General features: G+C 39.4%; 1 protein-coding gene across 3 annotated transcripts in view; it reads right to left on the reverse strand.

The window, feature by feature from the left end:
• The window catches only part of LOC311277052 (uncharacterized protein), a 43,603-nt gene that overhangs the window by 9,179 nt on the left and 19,424 nt on the right, over nucleotides 1–15,000 (reverse strand). For 2 of the 3 annotated variants that reach the window (XM_084387180.1, XM_084387179.1), the window contains 7 exons: nucleotides 11,675–11,845; nucleotides 3,999–4,217; nucleotides 2,988–3,083; nucleotides 2,598–2,738; nucleotides 1,918–2,010; nucleotides 782–988; nucleotides 111–215 (listed from right to left, as the gene is read on the reverse strand). In XM_084387180.1, coding sequence (XP_084243306.1) covers nucleotides 111–215; nucleotides 782–988; nucleotides 1,918–2,010; nucleotides 2,598–2,738; nucleotides 2,988–3,083; nucleotides 3,999–4,217; nucleotides 11,675–11,707 — 894 coding nt within the window. In that variant the 5' untranslated portion in view covers nucleotides 11,708–11,845. Of the gene's footprint in view, nucleotides 1–110; nucleotides 216–781; nucleotides 989–1,917; nucleotides 2,011–2,597; nucleotides 2,739–2,987; nucleotides 3,084–3,998; nucleotides 4,218–4,890; nucleotides 5,560–11,674; nucleotides 11,846–15,000 lie in introns of all 3 variants that reach the window. The other variant, XM_084387178.1, reaches the window with a different exon arrangement.

The following is a 15,000-nucleotide window of genomic DNA, read 5'->3' on the forward strand; positions in this document are numbered from 1 at the left end:
GTTAATTAAAATAACCCTGCCATGAATATATCATTATACACACTAGCATTTAAAAAGAAATAGTAATAATGATGACATTAAGAGAGTTTGTGTGTTTGTGTCATACACACCTCTGTGTCTTGTATTTTGTTCTTGAGCGTCTGTTGCAGAAAGTTGAAGGCGTACTCTTGAGTGTTTGCTTCCACCATCACCTCACGTGCCTCCTTCAGCTCGTTCTACACACACACACACACACACACACACCTGTCAATCATCTCCATCACCTGATCACGGCTCTAGAGTGCATTAGTGTCCGCCCACTTTTCTCCATTCATTTCTCCCACTGGGATTTTAAAAAAGTCTTGGTTAAAGCGCCATGAACCAAAGCAAAATAGACTGTGAACTGAACATCTTTAGTGAGGGAAAGAACTACAATCCCATGATGCACTGCGAATGACATAATCAAATGTCATTTTGATTTAAAACTGGGGATTGAGGATTATAAAACTACTTATAACGACTCCATTACGTCATTTGCATTCATGGGAGTGGGCGGAGCTAACAAGCTCTAGTTTCGACTCTCTGATTGGTGGAATTTTCAGCACAGCATTATGGGTAATGTAGTTCTTCATCAAGAATTCCACTGTTAAACATGATTATTTTAAGAATAAGTTGAAATAATGCAGGCTAACAGGTTCAACAGAAGCAAACACCATTGATTAGCAACCTCACAGCTCACTGTCTTTAAAGGTTTAGAAGTTATCATTAAAAATCGTGTCCTTATGGAGAAAACGAACTGTACCTCCATCTTTTTGAAGCGCTCCTGCATCACGTTGTTGTTGCTCTCTAACTCCACGATCCTCTCTCTCAGCCGGTTGGTCTCTCCCTGCATCTGAGTGTTGGTCCGCAGAAGATCTTCATTGTTCACCAGAAGTCCTCGCATCTCGAAGCGGATCTGATTCCTCTCCTTCTCCAGCTCGACGCTCTCCGCCTCCAGAAACTGGTTCCTCTGGAGCACATGCATCAACACACGTTAAAGATAATCTACATTTTCTGCATGAATTCTGTGGAAAAACTTGAGGATTTTACTCTTACTGACAGCAGAGAACCATTGTAAAACTTATTGTAAAGTGTTTCCAGCTCATGCATGTCTATACAGACACTGGATTGACCTGAGCAAAACATTTCAGTTTTTCTGAATAATTTCCAGTGGACAGAAACCTCTGCAGAACAGCAGAAGAACACTATAGTGTGTGTTTGGCTGTGGAGAGTGTGTGTGTGTTTGGCTATGGAGAGTGTGTGTGTGTTTGGCTATGGAGAGAGTGTGTGTGTGTGTGTGTGTGTGTGTGTGTGTGTGTGTGTGTGTGTGTGTGTGTGTGTGTGTGTGTGTGTGTGTGTGTGTGTGTGTGTGTGTGTGTGTGTGTTTTGCTATGGTGAGAGTGTGTGTGTGTGTGTGTGTGTGTGTGTTTGGCTGTGGAGAGTGTGTGTGTGTTTGGCTATAGTGAGAGAGTGTGTGTGTGTTTGGCTGTGGAGAATGTGTGTGTGTTTGGCTGTGGAGAGTGTGTGTGTGTGTGTGTGTGTGTGTGTGTGTGTGTTTTGCTATGGAGAGAGTGTGTGTGTGTGTGTGTGTGTGTGTGTGTGTGTGTGTGTGTGTGTGTGTGTGTGTGTGTGTGTGTGTGTGTGTGTGTGTGTGTGTGTGTGTGTGTGTGTGTGTGTGTGTGTGTGTGTGTGTGTGTGTGTGTGTGTTTTGCTATGGTGAGAGTGTGTGTGTGTTTGGCTGTGGAGAGAGTGTGCGTGTGTTTGGCTATAGTGAGAGAGTGTGTGTGTTTGGCTGTGGAGACTGTGTGTGTGTGTTTGGCTGTGGAGAGTGTGTGTGTTTGGCTGTGGAGACTGTGTGTGTGTGTTTGGCTGTGGAGAGTGTGTGTGTTTGACACTGACCCTGCGACAGTCGTCCAGCTGATTGGTCAACTCCTGCACGTAATCACGCTTGTTCGGCTGGTTGTTTCGCTGCATGAGTTGACTCGGTGTCGCCTTTGGGAGAACAACAGTTCAAATACTTTTTATTTTTACTTAGTTGTAGTTAAACACAGTGTCAGTAAAACTAAAATGTATGGCTATATTGAATAATAACTATATATACATATATATACATATATATAAAATGTAAGTCATTTAATTATATATTTAAATGAATATATATACATAATTGTAAAATTATCAAATATAAATGTATTTATTTATTTAATAAAAATAAATTTTATATATATATATATATATATATATATATATATTGAATGAATATTTAATTAGTTATTGTATTATTTTATTTAATATATACACACATATATAATTCATTTAAATCTATAATTTAAAAATGTTTTATACATTTATTTAATTACATATTTATATACATATATTAATATTACATTACATAAATTAATTAAATATTTATAATATATACTTGTGTGTGTGTGTGTGTGTGTGTGTGTATGTGTGCATAATGTATTACTATAATTAATATAAATATGTTATTATATTATTTAAATAATATATATATAAATAAACAATTAATTTAAATCTATAATTTTTTTTACTAAACTTTAAATTATTTAACTCACGCTCACGTCTCGTCTGCGCGTCAGACTGTCGTAGCCGATGCGCGAGCGGTGACCGAGCGCCGGACTCGTAGCGGGACTCACGCTTCGGTTCAGACCAAAGAGGTTCATCTCAGAGACGCCAGGTGACATCACTTCCTGTGTCTGATACAAATACAACAGTCAATAGTCCTGCAGTGTGACAGATGAAGTTTTATCTTGTGTAGTCTGGATTAATATGAAGTCACAAAAGCTATAATAATTATAAAAGAAGTGGATAATCATTGTTGAAGACAGTTAAGTATTTATGTGACACTTTAGGTGTTCATACACACACGGGTGGAGCTGAAGTACATGTTCTGTCCACTAGAGGGACACACACTCATACATAAATACAGAATGTGACTTATTTACCTTAAAATCTGCCATTCTGTTGATGGGATTGTAGTCCAACGACAGCGTCGCATATGGACTGTTGAAAACTCTGGGAGGACTGTCAAAGCCGCCCATCTGGAGGAACACAGAGGCATTACTGTAAACGCCTACTGTACATGACTACTGTAAACGCCTACTGTAAATGACTACTGAAAATGACTGCTGTAAACGCCTACTGTACATGACTACTGTAAACGCCTACTATACATGACTACTGTAAATGTCAACTGTAAATGACTACTGTAAAGGACTACTGTAAACACCTAATGTAAACGCCTACTGTAAACACCTACTGTAAAGGACTACTGTAAACACCTAATGTAAACGCCAACTGTAAACACCTACTGTAAATGACTACTGTAAAGGACTACTGTAAACACCTAATGTAAACGCCAACTGTAAACACCTACTGTACATGACTACTGTAAACGTCTACTGTAAATGACTACTGTAAACGTCTACTGTACATGGCTACTGTAAATGCCTAATGTAAACACCTACTGAAAATGACTGCTGTAAACGCCTACTGTAAACGTCTAATGTAAATGACTACTGAAAATGACTGCTGTAAACGCCTACTGTAAATGACTACTGTAAACGTCTACTGTACATGGCTACTGTAAATGCCTAATGTAAACACCTACTGAAAATGACTGCTGTAAACGCCTACTGTAAACGTCTAATGTAAATGACTACTGAAAATGACTGCTGTAAACGCCTACTGTAAATGCCTAATGTAAATGACTACTGTAAACGTCTACGGCAAATGACTACTGTACATGGCTACTGTAAATGACTACTGTAAACAACTACTGTAAATGACTACTGTAAATGACTACTGTAAACGACTACTGTAAATGACTGCTGTAAACGCCTACTGCAAACGTATACTGTAAATGACCACTGTACATGGCTACTGCAAAAAATATATATATTTACATAATTTTTTATTTTTACATTTTATTTCTATATTTTTAAGCGGACACTCACGGACACGCTGTCCCAGTCCCGGGATGACAGCGACTCCATAGACCCACGCATGGCTGAGCTGATCCTCCTGAGGTCCCCGTTGGTCCCGTTGGAGCCCACGGAGCCGTTGGACCCCAGGAACAGCTGGTATTTGGGGTTGGGCCGGGCTTTAGGGGTGGAGGGTTCGTCTTCAGACGGAGGACTGCTGTTCTGCTTCTCCCCGTTGCAGCCGTTGGAATGCTGGGTAAAAGAGAGAGAGTGAGAGAGTGAGGATAGAGCCGGGGTTCCAGGGCCTTATTCAATCAACACAAGATCAGACGAATGTTGTGTAGTTACAAACACTGAGACGCAACAAACACAGACATGCACATCTAAAGCGCTCATGCGCAGGGCTAAAATTTTAATAAATAAAAAATTATAAAAAAAAAATGTATTACTTTTTTTTATTAAATCTAAAATAATATACATAAATAAATAAATAATAAAAAAAAAAAAAATGTAATAAATTTTTTATTTTTTTTCAATTAAAAAATAAAGTAAAATAAAATATAAATAAATAAATAGAAGTAAAAAAATAAAATAAAAATTTTAAATTTAAATAAAATTAAAAAAAAAAAAAGATATATATAAATCTAAAATAATGTAAATAAAAAGGGAAATATAAAAATAAAAACGATTAGTAAAACCTATAATCATTTTTCAATTCCACTCGAACAACACTGCTCATGCGCAGACAAGACGCTCTGAAACATCAAGACGAGTGTGTTGGATTGATTAGTGTCAGAGCTGATTGATGAAGCGTGCAGCTGGAAATCAAACGGATGATTGACAGGTGGATGTGAGGCGAGTGGAGATTCGCTGTGAAGCAGAGCGACTGACGACTGCGAGCGATCGGATCCGATCCCGGACTTACCGGACCTGGAACAGGAGCATCCGGACTCTCTGTCCTGGGCTTTTGTTGCTTCAGTTCTTTATTGTTGTGTTTGTCTTCTTTAGTGTTGTGTTTGTCATCTTTAGAGTTGTGTGTGTCTTCTTTAGAGTTGTGTTTGTCATCTTTAGTGTTGTGTTTGTCTTCTTTAGTGTTGTGTTTGTCATCTTTAGAGTTGTGTGTGTCTTCTTTAGAGTTGTGTGTGTCTTCTTTAGAGTTGTGTGTGTCTTCTTTAGAGTTGTGTTTGTCATCTTTAGAGTGTTTAATCTGATCTTCCGTCTTCTTCTCTGTGATAGGACGTTTCTGCTCTGAGGTTTCCTGTAATTTGGGATCTGGTATTTCTCCGGACGACACCGGGTTCTGCTCCTTCCCTCTTTCTTTGCTTTCATGTCTCATTTTCCCGGTATCCCGTCCGCTCGCGTCTTGACCTTTGACCTTCAGCGACCCGAGAGCGCGTGTAGTGAGTGATCCATCGAACCTGTAAATGAGATCCTTAACGCTTCCCGATCGTGTCAGATTGGATCCGGAGTTAAACGCCGTCTTCTTATTGGCCGCCCAGTTCCAGTCCTCGTCCTCCAGCGTGACACTCTTCCCTTTAGACGCTCGATTCGGACTGTTTGTGTTGTGTTTAGAGACATCTTTCCTCTCTGTTCCCTGAGAAACACACACACACTCGATTGCATCTGCTGCTCTGAAGAAACATTCCCACTCGAGTTTTGCAACCGTTATATTCCCGAAGGAAAACACATGAATCTCCCATCTAATAATGGCAATCGTGTCCGTATTACGACAGAACAGAACAGATGCGATTGAGTCACGAAACACAGTTTCACCCAGACGGAAAACTGAACAAATGAATCATATTTTCATTCTTTCCATTATTCTGATAACCATTCCTCCAATTTTTGGGAGATTATTTGCTAGCATGTAAATATGAGCAAAGAGCACAGATTATTCACCATTTCACATTTATACTTTGGGAGTTTCGGTCTTCTGTTGTGCAAGGGATTGTGGGAAATATTACACCACAAATCATGCATGAACGCTTAGTTTGAAAATCCACAAGAAATAGTGAGAAAGCATTATTTCATTTAATGTAAAGTAATTAAAAGTGAGGCCTTCTCTTTTGGAAAAACGATCTCTTTTACATAATTTTTATATAAATATAAATATTTAGAATATATGTTTTATTTCAATTATAAAATAACATCTATGAGTCATTGCATACGGCTACATTCGTGATCGGAGACACACTAGTTGTAATCTTGCTAACTATTGAGTACAGACAGCATGAGGAGTGTGAGGATGAAGAGCTCCGCTTGTGTCTGTTTAGAGCAGCTTCTCAAATCTTAATTACACACACACACACACACACACACTGATGTGTAATGGCGTCCACTTCTCACTCCGACACACTGCGTCCCGGGTGATCACGTGACATTAGCATCACACTGGCCTGTCACTGGCTGTCGCTGTCGACTACCATCATGCCACAGCTGTCACTCATGAGGTCAGAGGTCACGCTCACACACACTCTGACCCGCAGATGAAGGAAACAGCAGAAGAGATTTGGGTAGTTTGGATATGTGATGGTATTATGGGGGTTACAAGGAAGTTATAAATGTGTGAGTGTGTGTGAGTGAGTGAGTTAGTGTGTGTGTGTGTGTGTGAGTGAGTGAGTTAGTGTGTGTGTGTGTGTGTGTGTGTGTGTGTGTGTGTGTGTGTGTGTGTGTGTGTGTGTGTGTGTGTGTGTGTGTGTGTGTGTGTGTGTGAGTGAGTGAGTGAGTTAGTGTGTGTGTGCGTGTGTGTGTGTGTGTGTGTGTGAGAATGTTTGTGAGTGTGTGTGTGTGTGTAGTTCTGTAAAGGTTCAGTGGTGTTGGATCAGATACGCTCATGTGAACAGTGAGTTCATAAGCCACTGGTCCGGACAAATGTAATTGCGCTCTGACATGTTACTTTGAGCTTTAGAGGATCAGGGAAAACGAGAGGCGATAAATCAGATTATATAAACTCTGATTCTCATAGCGGCTCTTTTACAATCCCGTTCTTACCCCCATAAATCCTCTCTATCACAGTTACAGAGACAGCCTCTAAATGATCAACGTGATCTGATTAACACCTGTCTGATAACCTGCATTGCAATATATGTTTTAAAACTAGTGCTTTGATCATAAAACTAAGCATTAAATATCATCTTACTAACACATATTTATTGGCAGATATTGATATTTACATGACAGGTATCTGCTATGCTCTTATAAAGATCTGATTGATTTACATTACAAGCATCAGAATTTCATCTTACTTTTTTCCCATAAAAATCAGGATCTGAACAAAAAAAGTATATTTTTGGCTCAGTTTGGGCCTCTGGATAAAATCGAGCTATTTATTGAGCTTGATGTATAAAATATGATGCACAACAAAAAACACTTTTCCATTAAAAAAATGTTTCGAGTATTATCTCATAAATCAGGCTTTAAAGGGTTAAAATAATAAAATCCCAAACAGCCGGTCGTCTGTAAACACGACACACAATCTCAGATAAACATGTGCTCAGAATACTGGAGTTACCACCATCACGCAATATTTCACATAATTAAAGTGTAATTATGTAAATGAGGGTCCGGTGGGCGATTTTAAGGCCTAATCCAGGGACTCGCCTAGCGCTCTTCCCCAGGGACGCTGCACTGATCTCCGGGTAACGGGCCGAGCGGATCCCGGGTCAGCCACGACGCCAATCACTTAACGTTACAGTGTTTAAGAGCTCGCGGAGGATTATCGCTTAATCTACGATTTAATGTGATTAATTTCCACCAAATACGATTTCATTCGGCAGGACGTCCCCCGAGACGAGGCTGCGTCTGTGTTTCGGAGCAGTAAATTGAAATAAATGACATCATATAAGCCTGTGACAGCCTGGCATTTATGAATATGACAGAGATGATTAACGTTATGAAGATGCGACACGTTTGCTGAAATAAACTCCCTGAAATCCCTGGAGGCGGGGTTTAGTATGGAAATGAGGTCAGGTGACAGAGGCGTGAGAGTGACCGGCTGTCCGTCGTACCTTCACATCGGCCTCATTCACACACACACACACACACACACACACACACACACCGCAGACTCAGAGAGACAGTAACTCAACATCTGTACGGGCGAATCTCAGGTCATGTTTTACACCCAAACCAAAAGAAAAACACAATAACTATGTATAAAGGAAATTAAGCCTATTTTAGGACAATTAAGTTTTTTTAACGTTTTTTTTATTGTATTTGCATTTAGATCTTATTACAGTAATTATGAAAAAAAGAAATTGATAAAATTTCACCATAGAATAAAAAAAATCTAATTAAGCCTATTTTACAAAATATTCCTACTGTTAACATTTATATAATTGTTTTAATCTAAAGAAATACAAGTCTGGATAATTATTTCAAAAGAGAAAAAGAAAACAATTATATATTTGATGATGATGGGGGAATGTTTAATTGTCATTAAAATACAATAAAAAACATAATTGTCCAACAATAGGCTTAATTTTCTTAATGCTATAATGCTTTGTGTGTGTGTGTGTGTGTATGTATGTGTGTGCGTGCGTGCAGACGTGTGTGTGTGTGTGTGTGTGTGTGGGGATGTGTGTGGATGTGTATGTGTGCGGATGTGTATGTGTGCGTGTATGTTTGAGAGTGTGTGTGCGCGTGTGTCTGTGTCTGTGTGTGTGCATGTATGGTTGAGTGTGAGTGTGCGTGTGAGAGTGTGTGTGTGTGTGTGTGTGTGTGTGAGAGTGTTTGTGTGTGTATGTTTGAGTGTGTGTGTGTGTGTGTGTGTGTGTGTGTGTTTCCCTCAGGGTCTGCTGGAGTAACATATGGTGCTGGATTGAGGATGCGCTCTGACCCAGTTTACTGTGATCCTGCACTCAAATTCACACTCACTGCGTCTGTGCTCTTCAATTCACACGATAAAACTACATTTATACATTAATATGAAAATATGAGTGGTGAATGTCAGAGAAAATCATGGATGGTTGCCAGAGTGTGTAGTTTTAGCATCTATTTTACGTTGCTAGGGTGTTGTGGGTGGTTGCCATGTGCTTACTAAAGAGTTTAATAACACTTAAAGCCTCTGTGTTTAATGCATTATAAAAGTATTCATATTGTACATTATAATGCATTATAAATAAATGCAACTCAAGTTAAAATGCATTACAATATTTGCAGATTCCTCGTTACATCTGAAATTGTTTGTCGTGTGTTTTAATGTTTTAAAGGTGTAACAATGTATAGATAAGTATAATAGTGGTTACAATTATTGATGAAATCATACAATGTATTAAAAATAATGCATTATATATACAGGCTGTAATTAAAGTGTTTTTAGTTTCTAACACTAACTAAAGGTTACAGCACTAGTGATGACTGACTTGCACAAACTACTAGTAATGCATTTATAACACTGTATATGTATAAGAGTATTTCTTTCTTTTTTTCCAGCACAAATTTTAAGATTTGATAAATCAAGATACATTTACTGGATAAAAAAGTAAAGTATTATCTTCAGCTGATTACCCCCCTCCCTCCCCAGCTCCACCTCTCGTCAGTCAGGATTTGGTGTTGCCTTCTGAATCAGACTAAACTCTCAAATTATGTTGTGCTATAAAATATTGAAATTAAAGGGGTGGTTGATTATGATTTGACTTTTCTAACTTTAGTTAGTGTGTAATGTTGCTGTTTGAGCATAAACAACATCTGCAAAGTTACAACGCTCAGAGTTCAAAGCAAAGGGAGATATTTGCTTTTAAAGAAATCGCTTTTTAAGGACTACAACAAACGGCTGGTAGAGACTACACCACATTCCTCCCGGGTTAGTGACATCACCAACCCTAGAATTTACATAAACCCCGCCCCCTGAACACGATTTATAGATGATCAAGACAGAATATGCTAATCAATGACTAGAAGATAACTACACATAAGCTTCATAAATTCATCAACTAATCATTCAGAAATGTCCTGTTGCTTCTACATGTTGTCACTTCTTCTTGAGTCTCTCCATCATTGTCTGACTCCGGTTTGAACATAAAAGGCTAAACGTTTTTGAAATGTTCAGAGCATGTGTGTGTGAGGTAAAAGGACACAAGCTGTTGAAGCTCCGCCCCCTGCGCCGGGAGCAGCAGCTCATTTGCATTTAAAGGGACAGACACAAAACGTGTTTTTTTGCTCACCCTCAAAAAGTAAACTTTAACATGCTATATAAAAATATCTGTGGGGTATTTTGAGCTAAAACACACTCTGGGGATATCAGAGACTTATTTGACATCTTGTGTAAAGGGCATTATACCCCCACTTTAAAGATATCTGCAATACATTGATGTTGGTTCTGTTCTGTTCACCCTAAGGGGGGGTTACTGCCGCTCTTATCCATGCGAGGCTGCCCAGAACAGAACCATACCGCCAATCCTAACTGTATGCTAATTGTCATTGGTCTTTGATGATAGTGGTCCTGACAGAAATGCACCCCGGGTTTATCAAATCTAATTCATCAGCAATAAAACCCACAAATGTTCGTCCAACATCAAAAGGCAACGTCAAAATCTCTGGAGAAAAGAGCGAAACAACAGAATGTGAGCAAAAGCCCTGAATGACAACACATGGTGACTGAGAACGAGACGCGACGGAGGAGAAGAGTGTGTGTGTGAGTGTGTGTGAAGCTCCAGGTGAGCGGACAGATGCTCCGTCAGATCCAGCGCTCAACATCAGCAACATCTGGAGCCGTTTAAACAAATACATATCAAAAGACACACACACACACACACACACACACACACACACACACACTCACTCACTCACTCACAAACAGTCTCTCTCATGTACACACACACACACACACACACACTCACAAACAGTCTCTCTCATGCACACACACACACACACACACACACACACACACACTCACTCAATCACAAAAACAGTCTCACACTCACAAACAGTCTCTCTCATGCACACACACACACACACACACACACACACACACACTCACTCACTCACTCACTCACTCACACACACAAAAAACAGTCTCTCTCATATACACACACACACACACACTCACAAACAGTCTCTCTCATGCACACACACACACACACACACTCACTCACATTCACACAAAAACAGTCTCTCTCATATATATACACACACACACACTCACAAACAGTCTCTCTCATGCACACATACACACACACACACACACACACACACACACACACACACTCACTCACTCACATTCACACAAAAACAGTCTCTCTCATATATACACACACACACACACTCACATTCCCACTCTCTCAAACACACACACACTGAAATAAACAAAACCTTACTGTAAAGTGTTACCCTTCTTTTTAATGTTCAATATTCAAATGTATTTCTTGTTATGTAAATGTATCATATTTTAAGCAGTAGTTAGCGAAAACTGACTAAATATTTGTAATCAGGAAACTTTTATAGTTAACTAAAACCATGGGAAAAATGTATTTCCGTTAATTGAAATAAAATAAACCTGAACTGAAACTGAAGCTCCAATATATCATAAGTTTGTCTAATGATGATGATGTCATTTCCTGCAGCGCTGACCTTCTGTTTCCAGGTTATTTAGTCAATAAACTTTCTTAAAAGAAGTTGTTTGAATTCAACTCTCGTTCACATCGGATTGCGAGTGCAGTCGATATTCATCCCTGTTGTTGAGAGGTGTGTGTGTGTGTGTGTGTGTTTACCGTGCTGGATTCCTGCGCACTCATTCCTGGCATCCCGTTGGTCAGTTTGTAACTCAGTTGGTTCAGTTTCTCCAGACGTCTTTTCCCAGCGAGTCCTGCTCCCGTAAACACAGTCCTTACAAGCCGGAGATGTTTCCCACGATGCACTGCAGCAGATCTGGAGATATACAACTAAAACACAAGGAAAGAGAAGAAAATAAACGCATGAAACCCAGGAAGCCACGTCTGAAAACCAACAGAGAAAACATTACTTGCGTGAAAATTCCCACTGAAAGGTTAGACACTTTATAAACTGAACATCCACCCTACAATTTAAAAATAATTATTATTTCTGCAGAATCACAACTGAAAAGATGCATTGCTGCAGTGTGTGTTTTCTCCACTAGAGGGAGACATGCGCACACATCAGTGGAGTGACCATCACGCCTCAAAGCACAAGAAGGGATCATACTCAAGGTATACAAGAGGGAAATATCACTTCAGAAACTCTAAAAACACACCAAATGTGAAATAAATTGTTGAAATAAACAAAACAATGATCAAATGATCAATTAATATAGATCAGTAATCAATAAGATGCATTATTTCACATTATCATTGATTCGTAATGTTGAAGAATCAAAGATAATAAGAAATGACGCATCTTCAAAATCAAATCATATTTATCTGACAGAATTGGCAGGAATGGCAAACTACAGCTACAGGTTTTTGCATGCATTCATCATTTCTTTGTATAAACGTATGGACAAAATTATGTCATGTTTCATTGCATTATTCTTATATAAAATGATGCATCTTAAATTAAATGATTAATACTAATAATGATCAGTTCAAATTTACAGAGTAAAACATTTGTTTTTCTTTTAGACTGAATAAAGACTCTATAAAGCAATATTGAAAACATCAGCAAAAAGGGAAAAATATTAAGATAAAACACTGAGGTTATGGAGAAAATCATGGCGGCATCTATTTATGTGATATTTATGTTTAATGACGCTACAAGTTCGATTAAACATCAAAATATTAGGAAAATATTTCATATTTGTTTTAAATATATATAAAAAATAAGGGAAGAACAAAACTCTAAACTCGGTTAAGGTACTTATTTGGCAAACTACAGCTACAAAACAATGCATAGAAAAAGCAAAAGTTATTAATATTTCATTGGTTCTCTTTTGTTTTTGCATGCATTCATAATTCCTTTGTACTTCAGCATGGACAAAAATGGTCATGTTTCATTGCGTTATTATCACAAATAAAACAGTCGACTCCATGCACAACTACGCAACATGCTTACAAAATCTTTGACTAATGTTTGAATGATGTTTTGTCACATAGCGGTGATGTAACGAGGACTGAGCCGACGAGCATCTGTTAATGCAGCGCATCTGAACCCTCTTTAACCTTTTGTTTACAGTGCGTTTGGAAATGAGGTCCGGACGACCCCGCCGGGCTCCCGCGGCCCTCACCGCCAGCTGTCGGCTCGCAAACACACACTACACACACTACACCACACCACCATCAGCCGCCAGCGCTCAGACGGACACGCTTTAGATGCAACGATCGCATGGAAAAACAGAATTCAGACACCTGGGAAAAGTTCAATTAAACAATAAACCTAGTGATTTTACCACAAACAACTGGTGCCGAACTGAAGAGTCTTATAACATGACCTTGCTATTTTTTAAATATATTAATAAGGTCAATATTGTAAAATTCATCTCAATCCCATATTTGATGAATCTGAATGTGAATGTGGCAGTCCAGAGAAAGTCATCTGAAGGAAACCCGGCGCCCAGAGACACGAGACGAGAGGTCAGACCTCAGCAAATAAACCTCTCAGAGAGCCAAGACTCATCCAGAGCCAAGAGACGCCCACAGGGAGCGGCAGAAGGTCACACAAACACACACAAACACACACACACACACACACACACACACACACACACACACACAACTTTGTTTTGCCCTCGTAAGAAACGCTGGTAACATTTCAATATCCCTTACTAGGGTGTTCTGAGTGTTAAGGTTGTTGCTATGGAGTTGTTAGGGTGTTTTTGAATGTTTTAGGCTGTTGCTATGCAGTTGCTATGGTGTTCTAAGTGTTTTAGGTTGTTGTTATGCAGTTGCTAGGGTGTTTTGAGTGTTGTAGGCTGTTGCTGTGCAGTTGCTAGGGTGTTCGGAGTGTTTTAAACTGTTGCTATGGAGTTGTTAGGGTGTTTTGACTTTTAGTCTGTTGCTATGCAGTTGCTAGGGTGTTCTGAGTGTTTTAGTCTGTTGCTATGCAGTTGCTAGGGTGTTCTGAGTGTTTTAGGCTGTTGATATGCAGTTCTAGGGTGTTCTGAGTGTTTTAGGCTGTTGCTATGCAGTTGCTAGGGTGTTCTAAGAGTTTTAGACTGTTGCTATGCAGTTGCTAGGGTGTTCTGAGTGTTTTAGGCTGTTGGGGTTGTGGACTGTGGTCCAGTGGTTCCCATCACAGCACTATAAGCACTAGCACTAGCGATGATTGACTCACTAACTGCACTACCACTGTGAGATCAAACCAAACGCTGAGTTCCTCTCGACCAATCACAGTCCGTGTGAGCGACAGATGAGGCTGGATAATGAGGAACAGGTGCGAACGAATCGGCCCGTTCCAAACACATCCCTGTTAATTTATGAGCTGAGATCTGCCCATGGTTTCTTTCCAGGACACACAAAACTTCAGGAACACAGAAGAACAAACGCTGATGAAGAAGTTCAGTACGGCACGAATAAAGGCCTGCAAAACCAGACCAACTCCATTCCATTAATTATGAAAACATGAAAGATTTATTGATACGAGGAACTGACAGAAGCATCACGGAAAACAGATGCATGTGAGACGGACACTTAAATCCCTAAAATCTTTAGCATTCTAATGTTTTGTTTATTGTTGCTCATTTAATGGTTTAGCTGCTATTTGAATAAAAGGATTGAAGATACAAAAACGTGTTTCAGTTCAGATTAAAGCACTTTGTCCTCAGATAGTATCATCATAAAGGCTCTGCACTCGTGGGATTACATGGATTCTGGCTGTAATTCTTCCGAGGAAATCGAGCGATTCCGGTGGACTGATGTGAATTTCCCAAGACGAGTAACAACTTGAGTCGGTTCTGATCGACGGACCAGTTTCATTTTGGTTTCAAGTGCAAGCTGATGCAATTAAATCATTACGTGTGAACAAAAGAACATGACGTTAGAAAGGAGAAGTTTCCTGGCAGGAGGAGGGAACACCGAGACGTGCTCGGACTCGATCCCGATGATCCCCGATGATAAAGGTGAACCGAGGACGGGATTTACTGACA

This window comes from Rutilus rutilus (genome assembly GCF_951802725.1).
Source record: "Rutilus rutilus genome assembly, chromosome: 18".
Taxonomy (NCBI): domain Eukaryota; kingdom Metazoa; phylum Chordata; class Actinopteri; order Cypriniformes; family Leuciscidae; genus Rutilus; species Rutilus rutilus.